The 16,334-nt window shown below is 47.3% G+C and overlaps 1 protein-coding gene and 1 long non-coding RNA gene across 2 annotated transcripts in view; one reads left to right on the top strand and one right to left on the bottom strand.

Moving 5' to 3' along the window:
- Positions 1–12,121, bottom strand: part of FGF13 (fibroblast growth factor 13) — a 230,174-nt gene extending 218,053 nt beyond the window's left edge. The window contains exon 1 of the mRNA XM_040571864.1: positions 11,982–12,121. Coding sequence (XP_040427798.1) covers positions 11,982–12,030 — 49 coding nt within the window. The 5' untranslated portion in view covers positions 12,031–12,121. The remainder of the gene's footprint in view (positions 1–11,981) is intronic.
- Positions 12,122–13,864: 1,743 nt separating this feature from the next.
- LOC121077072 lies at positions 13,865–15,189 on the top strand. The gene is made up of 2 exons (XR_005823883.1): positions 13,865–14,029; positions 14,439–15,189. It is a non-coding gene; the product is annotated as an uncharacterized LOC121077072 (long non-coding RNA).
- Positions 15,190–16,334: the final 1,145 nt, after the last annotated feature.

Raw genomic sequence — 16,334 nt, 5'->3', positions numbered from 1 at the left:
ACTGGAACTATCATGGCAACTTGTCCAACACACATATATTCCACATCACAGAATCAAGCCTCATTACAAAATGTACAGTTTGTTCTAGCTGTCTTCAGGTTTGTTTTAAAACACAACATTGATTCAACACAATGATACTACATTTTCTAAAAAAGAAAAGAAAAGAAAAGAAAAGAAAAGAAAAGAAAAGAAAAGAAAAGAAAAGAAAAGAAAAGAAAAGAAAAGAAAAGAAAAGAAAAGAAAAGGACTTAACATTTAAAATATTTATCTTTCATTCAGCATACCAGTGGGTCAGCACCATGAAATGGTAAGCATGTCACACTCCTGCTGAGTATTCATCAAGAACAATACTGAGCAATACAAATTGTGTTTCAATCCAACTTGACAGGACACTATTGGTTCAAGTTCTGTCCTTTATAAAGGTGTCACCCAAATAAACAGAGATTAGCTATCAAACTCTTACCTGGAGAGTTTGAAACACGTCCCATGCACAGCAGAAGTGTAAATATTTAAAGCTGTAATCAGAACAGTAAGTAGAGTAACAGTGCTTTAAGACATGTAAAACATTTACTCTGTTCTTTTACTTTGAGTAGGAAACAATTTTAATAGCTTTATAAAAAAGAAACCTAATGTATTATCTTCTCCTTCCAGTGATGGAGGGACCACCTTGCCGAGCAGCTCATTCACACAAGTTTGAATGAGCAGGATGAAAGTGTACTACACTTTGCTGATTTCTCTTATAAGCCTTTTGTCACCCACTTGGTCTCCCTCATACACAGTCAATTGCTCCTTCTGAAATTCATTGAAAGTAAGAATTTGTGATAGTAGGAACATGACATGACAGGAATATTTGATGTTCACTGATACAGGACCCAAACCTAAGCTCTAAGTGCTTTCAGGTAAACAAAAAGTATAGCTGCTCAGCACCTGGCGTGACAGGTTGTCAATGCTTTTTTCACAGTGTTTCAGGCTGTCAGACCTGTATTCTGGTATAAAAGTACAGCCTGGTGTTATTGCTAAGAGTTCCAAAGTCAGGACTCTCCAGAATTCTATTCTTTTAATACTACTACAGAAGGTAATGCTATGTCATTACAGAATACAAGTACCTAAGTTTTCTTTCAAGTTGCTTTTATCAGCGAAGTCATGATTTGGTTACTAAATCCCACATAATCATACCAGATAATCGAGTCTTCTAGGAAAATGCTTCAAATTCAATGGAAAATTGTGTGCACCAGGCTATGTATTACCTACAACGCACCAGTAAATGTATTCATCCTCTCTGACAGAGTACACCATTTTCAAAAAAATGGGTAGTACTTGCAGACTTCACTTTTGGGGGTCACAAGGCTCACTGAAATTGGTGAAACATGCTAGCTTTCACAGAACTAGTTGTTAGGGTCAGCATTTGTCTCAACCTGATGCAAGCCCAGGTTAGATTTTTTTTTTTTTAAATGGTAAATTGAGAGCCAGACTCAGGGAAACTCAAGCATATAAGGCTGATGATTTGAAGACTTCATTTAAATAGTTTCATTATAAGGTATTTGAACCAATACACATAGGACACAAATTTTAAGCAGCACAGAAATAATTCATTTAGTACATTGAAGGGGTGAAAAATCAGACTAGATGACAGAGGGTTTTTTGTTTTCTTTTTGTTTCTTTGACTTTTTTTTTGTTGTTCTTGTTCTTTTGATTAAGATCTGTGACTTTTTGATTGAACAGAGCACTGCATACAACAGAGCTGGACTTCTACTTTTAAGGTAGACTTAAGGTTTTAGACAACTATTTTCTGATACATTTTTTTTTTTTAATCTGTAAACCCAGTTCTGTCTCTTTGGATCGGAACCCCAGCCTCTCTTTGCAGCTTTCCAGTACAGGTGCTTTTCTGACAGTGTGCAAAACGCCTGACTGGTTAAAAAAAAATAAAAATATCCAAGGCAAACAGTGAGTTAACCCCGTGTGCAAAGGTATTTATCTTTATATGCTCAATATTCACAACAGGTTCAGTAGCTGATATGGTTTTACCTGCTTCTGCCAACAGTGATGATAAATACTTATCTTTGGTCCTCCTAAGAAAAGCCCTGTAACTGCGGCAGTTTCATAAGGTACTTTTCCTCCTCGTGCCCATCTCCATCTCTGCATCAGTGCTGACTTCATCTCTCCCTTAACTGAAACCCTTTCCACTGCTCACTTCCTGCCTCGGCTACCCTCATCACTTCTTTTATGGTCTTCATAAATCCATACCCTGCAGTGAGAACATACATAGCCAGGCTATTATTACACTCTCGGAAACAGTGATAAGTTATGCCCATAATATCCCCTCTTCCATTGCATTTTTCAGCTTCTTCGTGCTCTCCAGAGCCTTTTATATGCTAATTTTCTGAAATTCGAAGTTGCACGGGATTCGCTTTCTTCTGCCTCTCCATCACACTTCCTCCCCTTTATATTCTCAAATGTGTCTTATTCCTTCCACAAATCTCAAAGCAATTGAAAGTTCATCCTTCACTATACAATGTGCACGGAAATAAAAGCAATACTCTTCCAATCCAAAAGGCACATACACAAAACCACTCTGTCTCACTCCTAATTTTCCCACTATCCTCCACACAACTGACTAAAAAAAAAATAAAGAAAAAAAAAACCTGTTACATTCTAAAATCTGTTCTTAATATTGACCAGAACAAATGGCTAGGTACTTCTGAACATTCTCAAAAGTCTTCATAAAACAACCCAGTTCTGACTGGAAGGCTTCTCAGATTGAGGGTGGAACAAGAACACAGGTTCAAAACAAGTCTTTTTCCTTAAAATAACTCTGGTATGCTTCTTTATCCTGAGTACCTTCCAAAAAGTTTCATGTCCCAAGGGGAGAGCAAATACAAATGTTTGAACTCCGGAAGTTCCACTGGGACATAATGGACAATTTTCACAACTCTGCATAATCCTGTTTTCCTCTTCATTCACTGCTGCCGGGTAATTTAGGTGTCCTAAACAAGAATATCTACTCATTGCACTGCTAGGGAAAACATACAGTTTTACCTTCTTCCTGTCTTCTTTGTTGTTCTCTTCTTTCTGCTTGTATATTAGTTACTGCATGAATATTCACAAAGCTTTACTCCTTTCCACCTTCTACTACTCAGGTACCCTGTATAAAAACTTATTTAAACCAGCTTGTTACTGTCAACATAGCAGTAACCATTTGACAGAAATTCCTCCCTAAGACACATTTATGAAAACAAAGCTCGAAAACTGTTTTCTGCACCGGTATTTTGTAAGAAACTTCTTCAAGACAAGGAAATTGAAGATGGAGCTTCCCAGGGACCAAGTAACACAAGCCTGTGAGCTTAACAGGTCAGATAACCAAATTCAAACATTAAAATAGACCTAATGCCATATTGGCCTCCCTGGCTAGGAGGTATCCTGAGACCAGCATTGAACAGAAATAGGTCACACGTTAAGAAATCTCTTCTCAGCTCCTGAGACTGGAATCACAGTCCTCCTGCTTCCCATAGGTGACCGAGAGACTTCCTATTTGATCCCTTTTAACTTACTTCATTTCTACATAAATCTCCTTTTACTAACTTCCACCAAAAAAAAGGTATTTTTTTTCAGAGAGCAAGTAGGTGGCATAGGAAGAAGGGAGAAGAGCAGTAGCAAATTAAAGTCCCTCTAGTTCTCCTTGCCCAATCACTTGAAAAACAGTTAGCTATTTTTGGCAGGCTCCGAACATTCAGTCACTGGTATGCAAGATGAGAAGCAAACATAAGAAGAGCACGTGACAAGTAAACCTGCGCTGATTGTACACGAGTAGAGCTGCAGAGACCTTTCTCCTGTTTACCATCAGAAGAAACTGCTTCAACATCTGCAGCTGGGGAGGCACCTGCTCTACACGATGGCCTCAAACATTTACAAATTATGATTCCCCGAAGACACATAGACGGCTGTAATTCCCACCAATACTACAACTCCAAAACACCACCACATCTTTATTTCACCATTAAAGAGACTTTCACGGTTCAGGTATTCCAGCTCTATACCCCATAAGAAGTGACACTGGCTTGCAGTGGCACTTGGCTCCATCAGAATTTTTCATCCTCTTGCAGCACTCAGAGGAGCAAAGTCTAAGTGACAGCAGTTTGGAGCACTGCGTGTAATTACAATTAAAAAATTTAACGTTTTCAAGGCAGGACTCTAGCACAGCTTGAGCAGATTGCAAGTGTAAGAGCAACGCACGAAATTTGTACATCTCCTGAATATAAAAGATAGCTGTATGGACACTTCCAGCTGATGTGAAATCCAAAGAAAAAATATTTCTCCATAATCAGGATAACAGCACATTGACAAATATATTGCCACCTTCTCAGATTTTGACAATAGTGAAAAAAATGGCGAAAAAACAGCAGAAAGCTCTCTCCACTTGTGTGTCTGCAGGGCAGATGATGCAGAATGAATCCTGCTGAGGAAGCCCACAATTCCGAAGCGCCCCATGACTGATACTATGACAGATAGCTGGGGAGCACTTACCGCTCATCCTGCAACGCTACCTACTACCAACTGTTCTCTGGTGTCCCTCTCCTAGTAAGGCTTCCCTTCTCTTCCTTATTTTATGCAAAATATGCCCTGCCCTTTTTCTCTTCATTTAATGGAAGGCAGAAATGTTTTCAAAATTCAAGAGTCACCTCCAAAATTAAAAGAAAAACTCCAAATATTCAACAGACAAAATGAACAGGAAAAAAAAAAAAGAAAGGGAGTGGGGGAAGGCGTTTTAGTTTTTGTCTCTCACACTATCCAACTCTGCTTTAATTGGCATTAAGTTACATTAGTTTTCCTCAAGCCTGTTTTGCCTACAACAGGAAATGGTTATCTCCCTTGTCTTTATCAGCTCAACCCGTGAGCTTTCCAATCTCCTCTTCTCCCCCTGTCCCGCTGAGGTCAGTGAATGAGAGCAGCTGGGTGGGCGCCCAGCAGGCAGCCAAGGTGAACCCACTGCACAAGTACTCACCCTCCTGGCACAGTGCCTTTTGAGGGGATGGAGAAGGAAGATTAGAAAGAATCACACGGGTACTGCCACTACTGATGATGAAATTTCACATCTCTGTTGCCAGTCTTGGTTGTTACAGCTTACACAAACAGGGAGACAGAAGAACATCCGAGTAACACAACAATGTTGTTGAATTCCCTGTGCTGGCAACTACAAATGATGTACTGAGATGAAAACGTCACTTTACAAAACCCAGCAAATGCTCATGGGCTACTCCCGTCAGATGAGTATTACGTGACACAAGTTTGGTCTGATCCCACTAAAGCAAAAAAAAAAAATTAGTCCTAAATCAGCTGGCAACAGAAAGTGCACGTATCAGAAATACCCCATAGAGGTTAAACAATTTATTCTTCAAGCAACTGACAAAGCCTTATGTAAGTTAAGTCAAGCCTCAGCTGAAAATCACCGAGAGATTACTTGGGCCACAGAACAGTCTCTGTAAACACACCTTCATTTTAGCTACGGTCACAGCCACAGCATCAAAGGTACTGAACCACCACCAGTTCGGATTTAGTTGATCCTGAGGGGTGCACACATGATGCAACGTAGACCAACGACAATTCAACTGCTGTTTCGGGACTATCCCCCCTTCCCACTTCTTTTCAGTCCCTCTGCTCCCTCCCACCTCAGAGTGATGCTCTAATTATTCAAACAACGTAAGCAGCATTCAGTCCATGCCAGCCCTTTCTTCCTTTAGCACTGACCTTGCCTTCCACATCACTCTCACAAAACTAATTAAGTGGAGAACAGTCTCACGTTACTCTCTCTTCATGAAAAGAACTGAATCGTTACCTGCCTGAGGGTACAATTCAAATTATTTTCACCTTCATTTCTCTCAGCAAAACAATACAAATATTGAGCAAGAAACCAGACCAAACAACAAGGAAGTCCTTTATGTATGTTACCACAGGAAAAAAAAAAAGTAAATACATACTCCTTTAGTTATTTCATTTTGTTTTTTAACGTATGTATTTTCATGAAAGCTTGACTGCTTGGAAAAAGCAAGACATTTCGTTAGGACAACAGACTGACGGCAAGAAAAATTCTTGTGTTACACAGACCCTAGAGCCAGGCTCGACTTGAAGAGATCCAAGTGGCTAGGAAAGCTTCAGTCCCACAGAACAGATGCCGAATCCTCATGCATCAACAGCCAAGTTGTACAAAACACATGCACCTCCAATCTAGAGTAATCAACAGAGCAATTCCTCTCCAATACACATTAACCCACAAAGATCCTGCTCTGAAAATCCTTAGTTGTAAATCCTTTAGAATAGGAAAATCTTCCACACAGATTTACGGATGTTTTGTTGGAATACAGGAATGACCACACATCTGGATTTACACATAATTTTATGAAAGCATAGATTCACTGCTTGCAGGGAGAAGACCAAGGAGCAGGATTTGCCACTTCTTTGCTCCTGAGGAGGTGGCTCATACAACTCTGGTTCCACCTCTTTTCCTAAATATACTATGGCAATAACACACAATAAGGAACAGAGGAAGAAAATTAACATTTATTTGACCCTAGGCTTCAATGCAGCACTAAATTCCCAAAGCGTAGGGGTAAGACCAATGCCTTGCAGGAAATCACAGTAGAAATGGCACAAATACATTTAATGACAAGTCTCCAGCATATCGTGGGTGGCCACAGACCAGAGATGCCAGAAGTCTGAGCCATACAAATTTTTATGCATCTGCTGTGGATGCTGATAGTCACCTCTTTGCAGTCCCCTGTGATGCTCTGTGGGGCTACTCATCATCCAAGCTTCATGTGCCTGGGAGTTTTTCCTTTGAAGATGGGATTTTATATCTGCCAAGAAGCAACTATTATTAAATCTTCCTCTAGAAGCAAAAAAAAAAAAAAAAAAAAAAAAAAAAAAAGATGACTTTTTACTACCTTCGGTACAACACGAGTTCTTTGCCACAGGGAAACAGCTGTATGAGAACCGACAATATCACAAACCCCAAAGCTTGAAGCTTGTGCCTAAAAATACTGCCTTACTGTGGATTTCTTCAGATAAGGCTGAAAGCAGTAACAAAGTGTCGGCAGGAAAGCGTTGGCACCTTGATCTCAAAGGCAGCGTCCACTTTTTAATTGCTGGTGTTTTACCAGCAGATGTCAGGGGGCACCATCTTGGGATTTAGAGGGAAGGATGATACCTTTCGTAAAGAGCCACTGTAGTTTGTGGAAACAAAACCAGTCAAAGATAATGAGTCATAACAGGAGGTAGTTACTGTAAATATTCCAAGCATGGGCACATTAACAACCACCCACTAATCAGTGGCAATGCCACAGGCAGACACCGAGAACTCCCACTGGTGTCACTGGGAATTTTGAATGGATCAGGACATCAGCCAAGAGCTGAGTATCTATTGTAACCTGCAGTGTTAATACCCAGGATGGGGTGGGTCGTCCCTCAGATTTTGGCTGCCACTTCCCAGTGGGCGATGCAGGCATCTATTCAAAGGGGATCTGCAATCTCACGTTTCAGACAGGAGACAGAGATTTCTTTACAAAGGAAAGTGAACAAAATAAAACCGTTGAGTTTAACTACTCATTCTTTGGCAACATTAAATGTTTATGACACAAACAAGCTCCAACGCGTAAGTCAGTAGCACCAATTTACCACAGTAAGACCCGATCTACCTCTGGCAAACATCTGCCCAGACAGAGACCTGAGTTCGTATGTCAAACTGCAGCTGCTGAGGAAGTCTGCCAATATTTTTTATGATTTATTTGTCTGCAATGCAAAAGTATTGACACCCAAACTTCTGAAAAAGAGACAAAGAAATGCCTGCCTCCCACCTGAGCTGGCAAAGCAGCAGCGTGCTAGCACCGTTCTCCCTTCCCCCTTCTCACACCCGTCTGCTCTTGCTGCTAATTTTGATTCAGTGGCCCCAGACCAAGACATGGTCAGCTTACATGTTGTCTCTGTGCAGCTCTTCTTCAGTCCCTGAAGTAAGTTACTTCCCCATGATTCAGTACTATAGAAATATAACTGTTGAGATCAGCTTCTTTATTTTTGTCAGCTTTTCTACAGACCTTTCAATCATAAGCTGCATTATACTATATTCCCATAAAGCCAGGAAAAGCAGTAATAGATATGTCAAAATTCTGACTTCTATTTTTCCTGCCAGGTGCTTTAAGTGCTTTGTTTTCTGCTGTCATTAAATTAGAATAGTACCTGTATTTCCAAAGTCTTCACCCTTACTGTCACTATTTCAATAGGTTCTTCTCAGATTAGAGCTATCAGCTTTGAAAATACTCCTCCCATTATACTTGGTGGAGGAGAAAACATAGTCTGTATTTTGTCGCTGCTTCTGGCTGAGGTTATCAGACTTCTGGGCAAAGTTATTGAACTTTCTTGCAGTGACAGCGAGGTGACTGGAAGAGACCCCTCTGTGGCTGCCTTGACGGGGGAAGGAAACACTACATAATCCAGCTGGTAAACACAAAGCCGAATACATTTGAATCCATTTCTCAGATTTAGATTCAGATTCTCTCCTCTGTCCCCTAACCTTCCCTGGAGGAGCCCCACAAATCGCTAAGCAGCCTTCGGAAAAAGTTTGGCTGTAACACCAGGCAGTGTCAGCTCTTTAAGGCCCAGATCCAAGCCCGAGAAGGATTTCAGCAGCTCTCAGCTCACTTTCTGATGCCCTATATACTCCCACTGCCCAGCGCTTCTCCACCAACCAAAAGCTCAACAAATACTTCACTCGGAACGGGTCGATTTGATACAAGCCCAAACAGAGCAAGACTCACTGGAGACCCTGTTCTCAAACTGCAAAGCAAAAGCTTTCTGAGGGAGAATTAGGGAAAAAATCACCCATTGGGCCACATGTGCCGCTCTCAGCACGGCAGCTACACAGCGCAGAAAGAACCTGGCCGGTGGGGACCAGGCTGCCACCAGCAGGAACAAAGCCACTGGGTGCCAGTGCCACCAGTCCCTGTGCCACCACGAGAGCCTGGAGGCTACTGGGGCTAACAGCATCCCGCAGCTCTCCAACACTCACACAGTTAGAACACAGAGATGCCCTAATCTTCTATGTATATATCCACAGTTAATGCAGCGTTTTGCAGAAAGGTGCATGTCCCTGACTTCATTACGTTAATCCATAAGCTGTATTCATATTGGGAGAGTTAATTCTTGAATGTTCACATTCAGTTTTAAAAGCTACCACATTTTGAGCAAAACAGTCACCACAGGGTTTTCTAGGCAGGACTTATAAAAGGGGGTCAACAAAATCAGCTGAAGAGAGCAGTTGTTTCCCCTCTTTCGTCTAAGAAAAAAATTCCAGGGAAACTATTCCTTTAAAAGCAGGTTTTGATACTTCTGTTACACCTGCACAACTCCACTGAAGGTACCGCAGGCTTTACAAGAAAGGATAACTTCACTTAAAATACCCAGTGCAAGACAGTAACTTCTTGCATTGAACTGTACTGTTTTCTACCAAAATCCATGGCCTTTCAGAGTTTTCTATAAATCAGGCTTTTCTACACAGACCCACCAAAAAGCAGGTTGTAGAAAATGCCATTCAACAAATTATACTAAGCAGCTCCTTATTTTGGGGCTGAATATGGCCTTCCAAGTTCTGCAAAGAACTACAGCGCAGTCTCATCTCGGGTTTGAGGAGTAAGGAAGGCCGACACTATTCTCCCTAACAAAGTACTCAACATTTATTATGCAAATGCAGCCCTGGGAGACTCACATTTACAGTGGGTATTAAAATTACCTCGTCTATCTTGCAAACTGTGGATACACAAATCTACCACCACAATAAGCTACTCTCACATGAAAGCTGATTACATTGTTCTTTCAAAGAGTGGTTAAAACCCCGAATTGTAGAGGCTCCCGTCGGGACCGAAGTATACCCATTGCTACAGTACAACTGCAGGGAGATGCAGAAAATGGTACGCCATACTTTCCAAAGAAAGTATTATTTCATTGTACAAAAACGAAGCAAAAACAAAAAAACAGCCTCTTTACTATGGATGCATTCAAGTTAAACATTCCCATTAAGAGCAACACTGCTCACAATTAGCAAAAGAACATCCACTGGGTTCAGAGGTAAAAAAATAATAATAATAATAATAATAATAAATAAATCTTATTTTAGTCTATGACCCGAGAGACCCAAGAAGGCCACCCAGCCTATACATTAACTGGTAAATACTATCTCCTCCTTACCAACATGCTTGGACCCTCTGTAAAAGCACATTTCACTGAACGCAACCACTCACTTTTCTACAGCAAATGCCAAACCTCACACACCCGATTCCTCCTGTTCTATCTAAAACGGGTCTCTTACTTTGCGGTAACAGAGAAAGTTTTTACGCTAGCTCCAGAAGAGTACCACCGTCTCCTGGAAGCGGAGTATCAGCACCAGCAGTTTTCCTCGGGACGCACAGAACGTACATCTTCTGGTACGCTGTCACCACGGGAATCAAAACCTTGCATGTCTAACTCATTACTGACTCATTACCAGGAGATACAAATGCCTTTGTCCCAGCGTTTTGAAACACACACGTCTCACAACCTGTACGCAGGCGATTTCAAACCTTAAGTTAAAGTGTCAATAAGACTTGCGATCACAGCACAAAGTGGGATATGCAAATCAGATTAAAAACCAAGCTTTCTCGCAAGTATGGCAAATTCGGTATGTGTAGGATTGTAACAGTTCTAAATCATGCAAATAATTCCTCAGAAACGCAGGAATCTTTTGTTCTGCGTTGCTTGATAAATTATTTAAAGGGCATTTTAGTGGAGAAGGCCAACATAAATAAGTAGTTACTTAACATCAAAGAAAATAATTTAAAGACAAACAGAAAATGTAAGATTTTGCGATCTATCTGAATGATGGACTTACATTTTTCACTACAAAATAAAGAAGAATCTGATGAAGACGCTAAGACTTTTAGCAACACGTAGCTGGAAGCGGAAGGATAAGGTTTAAAAAAAGTATAAAAATAAGAGGTCTCCAACATCTAGCGTTAGACACTGACTTCCAAAATCAGGAAACTAAGAAGTTTTCAGAAATAAAAATAAGAATAAGAAGGGGGAATTTTTGGATTTGGCCTCTCAGAGTGCAAGAAAAAAAAAAAAAAATAGGGGAACGATAGCGGAGTGCCCATTCTCTTTTATAAAATTAGTAACAGGGTTTTTTCCCCTCTTACGCCAAGAGCGTGCCCTTCGCCTGGGCATCCCACCAGCGCCAGCCTGCCGCACGGATGCCCGTTTGGGAAGACGCACGGCTTCATTTACCAACACACGGGGAAAAACCACTCCTGGAAGGCTGCAGCAGCGCAGCCCCGCGCCCCCCGGCCCCCAACACCCCCCCCACACACACACACTGGGGTAAGGCTGCGGAGCCAGCCGTGCTCGGGGGGTGCGGAGCGCGGCAGGGGCAGAGCCACCTGTATGTGCCCCCCCCCCGGCACGGGGCACCCCGGGGGCTGCTCCCCCTGCCCAGCACCGGCTGAACGGGGAGGGGGGGGGGTTCCGCATGCACCCCTCCGCCCCCCCCCATCTCCATGGCGATGGCTCCCCGCTCCCCGCTCCCCGGCACGGCTCGGCCCCGCTTGCCGGGGGGGGGGGGGGGGGGGGGGCACTTACTTTCGTGCCGCATTGAGCCGGGCCCCCCCCGCGGCCGGAGCTCCGCACGCCGGGCACCGGTTCCCCACCCGCGGCCCGGGCCGGGAGGGGAAGGGAAGGGAAGGGAAGGGAAGGGAAGGGAAGGGAAGGGAAGGGAAGGGAAGGGAAGGGAAGGGAAGGGAAGGGAAGGGAAGGGAAGGGAAGGGAAGGGAAGGGAAGGGAAGGGAAGGTCCCCAAAACTAGGGACTGGGAGCGGCTGGCCGGAGCGGTGCCCCCCCCCCCCCCCTCCCAGGCGGTAAGGTCGGGCCGGGGGACCACGCTGTTTCCCGGAGCGGCTGCGCCTGCCTTACCCTTGGCAGCATCTTTCTCTTCTTTGGGCTTGATCACCTTCCCGCTCATAGACCCCAGCGTGGGGGGGGGGGGAACCCCCGGGAGCGGCGCGGATTCCGGCTGGACCCACGGAAACCTCGGGCGGGGGGCAGCGTGCGTGCGGGAGGCTGGGGGGCGAGGGGGTCCTGGGGAGGCTGGGGGGGGGGGGGGGTCCTCTGCGCCGAAAAAGGCAGAAATAACGCGAACAGAAAGGGAGGGGGAGGAAAAAATAATAATGATAAATTAATAATAATAATAATAATAAATCAGGAGCCGCCGCTGTGCGAGCGGAGCGGTGAGCGGGGGGCTCCGGCAGCCGCAGCACCGAGCCCCTGCGCCGCTCGCCGTGCCGGAGACAAAAGCGATTTTCCCTGTGTCTGCCCGGCCCCGGCCCCCTCCTCCCTCCGCCTCCCCGGCTCTGCCTCCCCTCCCCAGGGCCAAGGGAAGCGCAGCCGGTCCTGGGAGTCCCACCGACCGGAGGGGGGGGGGGGGGGGGGGCAGCGGGTGCTGGGAGGGGGGAGACCTCGTGGGGGGGTGGGGGGTGGGGGGGGCTGCTGCTCGGGTGTGTTGGTTGGGTTCGGTGGTGGTTCGTGGGTTGGTGTGGTTCTGTGTGGTTTTTTTTTTTCGCGTCCTCCCCTAACAATAATGGGATGGAGCAGCAGGGCTGCAGCCGCGGATGGGAGGAGGAGGAGGAGGAGGAGGAGGAGGACGCGAGTCCTCGGCACTGCAGAAGAGGCGGCAGGTTTACGCTCGCCGGCAGCGGGGGGGGGGGGCTGGAGCCAGAGCTGCCCCCTCCGACCCCTCCCGGGTCCCGGCACCCCCTCCTCACCTCCCAGCCCGGGCCCCCCCTAAAGCGGCACCCACGGGGCACAAGGCGCATCCCTGCTGCCCCCAGCCCCGGGACGGTGCCCCAAGCGCCGGGGGGGGGGGGTGACACGGCCCCAGCCTGGCCCCCGCCCAGGGGAGCCGCTCTCACACACCCCCCCCCCCCCCCCGCTAAGGGTGGCTCCCCTTAGCTAAGGAGGCTCCCCGGCACTGCCCGAGCCTGACAGCCTGTTGCTGTCACGGGAGGGCGAAAAGCCAGGAGAGGGTGACGAGGGGCCGGGGGGGTGACCCGGAGGGAAGAGGGGGCACCGAGCTCCCTTCTACCGGGGGGGGGGGGGGGCACGCGGAGCCTGCGCTGCCCCGCTCCCAGCCCCGCGGTGTCGGACGGGGCTCGCCCCCCGCCCTGCTCCTCCCGGGGACAGGGGGAGCCCCCCCGCCGGCTGCCGAAGCTCCTCTCACCTTAGCGAGAAAGGCGCTGCCCACCCCCCCGGCCCCCTCCTCCTCCTCCTCCTCCTCCTCCTCCTCCTCCTCCTCGGCGGGACGAGGCCTCCTAGGAGCGGGCCGCCGTCGGGGCAAGGAGCGCGGCTCCCGGCCTCTGCCCCGCGGGGAGGGCGGCGGGGGGGGGAAACCCGATGCAGCCCCGGGGAGCCCGGCCCCGCTCGGCAGAGCCCAAAATAAAAGCGCTGGGAGGGCAGAGCCGCGAAACGCCCGGGGGAGCCCCCGGTGCGGCGGCCTGACACCCCCCTCCCCAACAGACTGCTTGTGGCCGGGGGGGCGGGGGGGGACGGGGGGCTTCTCCGAGACCGGCCAGAGCCGAGCAGCCCCCGGGGGGAGGCAGCACGCTCAGGGCAGGGCCCTCCCCCGGGCTCAGCCGCACCTCCCCCGCCCCGAGGGCAGGAGAAGCAAGCGGCCCGCAGCGCAGCCCCGGCCCGGGGGTCTCCAGCCCGGCCTGCGGCACCGCCGGGGCTGCGCGGCCGCTATTTTTAGCGGGGCCGAATTCCTCCCCCCTTCGCCCTCCCTTCGCTCCAGCCCAGCGCCGGGGACAGCTGAGGGCAGATCGGCTTACCGGGGTCGGGGTCCCGGTCGCGGCCCCGCTCCTGCCCCCGGCAAGGCGCCGCAGGGCTGCCCGGAGGCCGGGCATCACCTGGGGAGGGGGGGGCAGCGAGCCCCTGCTGGACCCGGCGCCCTCACCCGCCTCGTTCAGGTGCTGCTGGGTCAGGGGTGATGGCAGGGCCAGGGTGGGAACGGGAAAATCGGGGCCGTTGGGGCTAAGGCCGGAGAGACGGGATCGGAGCTGACACCCGTACGCTTGCGCTTACGAAATGACTTTCCCTTAAGTAATGCCAGCTTAACCCCAAACCCTTTAGCAAAGTCCTGCACGCAGCTGTCTGCAGCAGGAACAACCTCCGCTCTGTTTCTGGATCCAAGGAATTGTCCCGGCAGGGCCGGTTTTCCTCCCCAGAGGTTCACTAAGCCCTCTGATGATATTACACTTAGGGTGCTTTCAGTATAAGTCTGTCTCGCTTGGGCTTTTTCTGTGATGTTTTTGAACACTTCAGAGACCTAACAGCAGGCTTTAAAAGTTGGGCTTTCTCTTGGCTGTTTCTCTTCAGATGAACTTGGACCACTGAAACTGGAGAACTGGAAGTGGAGGAGAGGGGAAGGAGAAATTCTGCAGTTCGGCTGAGGCAGCGTTTCCAGAAGAAGCCAGCAAGCCCCAGAAATGAGATTTCAGCTGTCTAGTACAATTTCCTTAAGACCCTTCTTTTCAAAGGTGCTTGCAGTGACTTTGATGGGAGTTACAGACAATTCACACTTCTGGTCCGAAGTCATTCCAGAACCCCCCTGATAAACGCTCTGCTTAGTACTGACAGTGAACTTCTCTTCCACGAACCATTCTCACCTTTGCCAGGAGATCTGTTAAATTTTACAGGAGTTATTACATTGACCAAATGAGGCCCATATACTGACACTAAACACTGGAAGGAGGTAGCAGCTCAGCATGTTGCAGAGGAAATGTACCCGCCGTCGGGCAGAGAGAGCTTACCCTGCTGTTCTGAAATGAGTTAGGTTTTCTCCTTACTAGTCTGCAAGGCTTAGAAGTGTCAATTAAATCAGTAATAAAATATGGTGTTACGCATGCAAAATATACAGGGCTTGGCATGAAGGCTTATTGCAGCCTGGATGCGGTTTGCTCAGCCTTTACTTTTAGAGCTAACTTGACGGTTCACATGTTCCAGTGGAGATGGTGTTTGGGGGTGGGGCATTAAAGTCTTCAGATTCCCTCATCAGTTCCATGCTTTGCCGTGAGCATTTCTGGCTTTGAGGTCTCACACGAGGTCTGGCTTTGCAGTGAAATTTTAACTAACTCACAGATATGTAAGTATGGGTCTGGGCTTAGTGTCTCAGTACATCCCTTTCCCAACTATAGTAGGAGAAAAGTGTCACCTCGCTGCTTTACAACTATCACACTGGAAGCTGAGAAGCACTCAGATGCTGCGATGACAGAACTGATACGCAACAAGCTACGTACCTCAGCCAGACCTGTACAAGGCTCCTACTTGGAGATCGTATCTCTCACTAACAGCACTCCCTGGGTTTCTGAGTTAGAAACTATTTCTGCACCTCTAGGCAGATCAGGTACCCAGAGCAAGAAGATCTAGTGAAGTTTAGTAGAAAGAGGTCTGCTGTGTCCTGTGCCAATGCTGCGTAGGTGTTTCCCGTCCACCTGTGCGGCTAGGGAAGGTCTGAATTCACAACTGGTTTTGGTGGGAGGAGAATGATTGAAAGTCAAATATAGTAAATTTCTCTAATTGCCTTTCATGCTCGTCCCAAGATTGTGATGGAGTCATCTAAACCAAATGGCAAGAAGCCAGCAATGCAGCACAAACTGTCGAAGCATCGTCTATACCCTTTTAAGGTTCCTGAACTTTCCTGCCCGGGGGGACAAACGCGATTGCCCCAAGCATAGCAAGGTCTCACAAGCTCCAAGTGTGAAGTGAAACATGAGGCTTTTTCAGCAGGGACACACACGCAGCAGATCATATTTGGGCTCTCTAAATACTCACAGCTCAGGGCTGCTCTCTGGAACCAGACACGGCAGAGCTGGCGTGCAGCACGGAGCCGTGCCTCTGCTGAGGGAATTTATCCCCCAAGGAACACCTCCCAGAAGGTTCTGACTTGGCACAAGCTTGGATAAGTTGGGTGTCATTTACAGTCTGAAACCGTAAACTCTAAGTGCCTTCGTACAACATAACGGTTGCTGCGTAACGTCCAATAACTGGGCACGTTGTTCATAAAACACATACTCGAGTCACACACGTGCTTTTCCTACTCTAGTAAAATATCTATAAAGACGTACATCCCCCTGAGGTATTCTGGACCTGACATAGCTACCGCAGGGACATAGCTCCTCAGTGTACTTTTTCCTTGGCTCTTTAGCTTATTCTCTAGTTGAAATTTTCTCTTTTCTGAAGGTGCTGGTTTGTAAAAGGTCCAGATTCTGCTCT

The sequence above is a fragment of the Cygnus olor genome, chromosome 13, assembly GCF_009769625.2.
Source record: "Cygnus olor isolate bCygOlo1 chromosome 13, bCygOlo1.pri.v2, whole genome shotgun sequence".
Taxonomy (NCBI): Eukaryota; Metazoa; Chordata; class Aves; order Anseriformes; family Anatidae; genus Cygnus; species Cygnus olor.
Note: the sequence above shows the minus strand (reverse complement) of the source record. Positions and strands in the feature narration are given on the sequence as shown.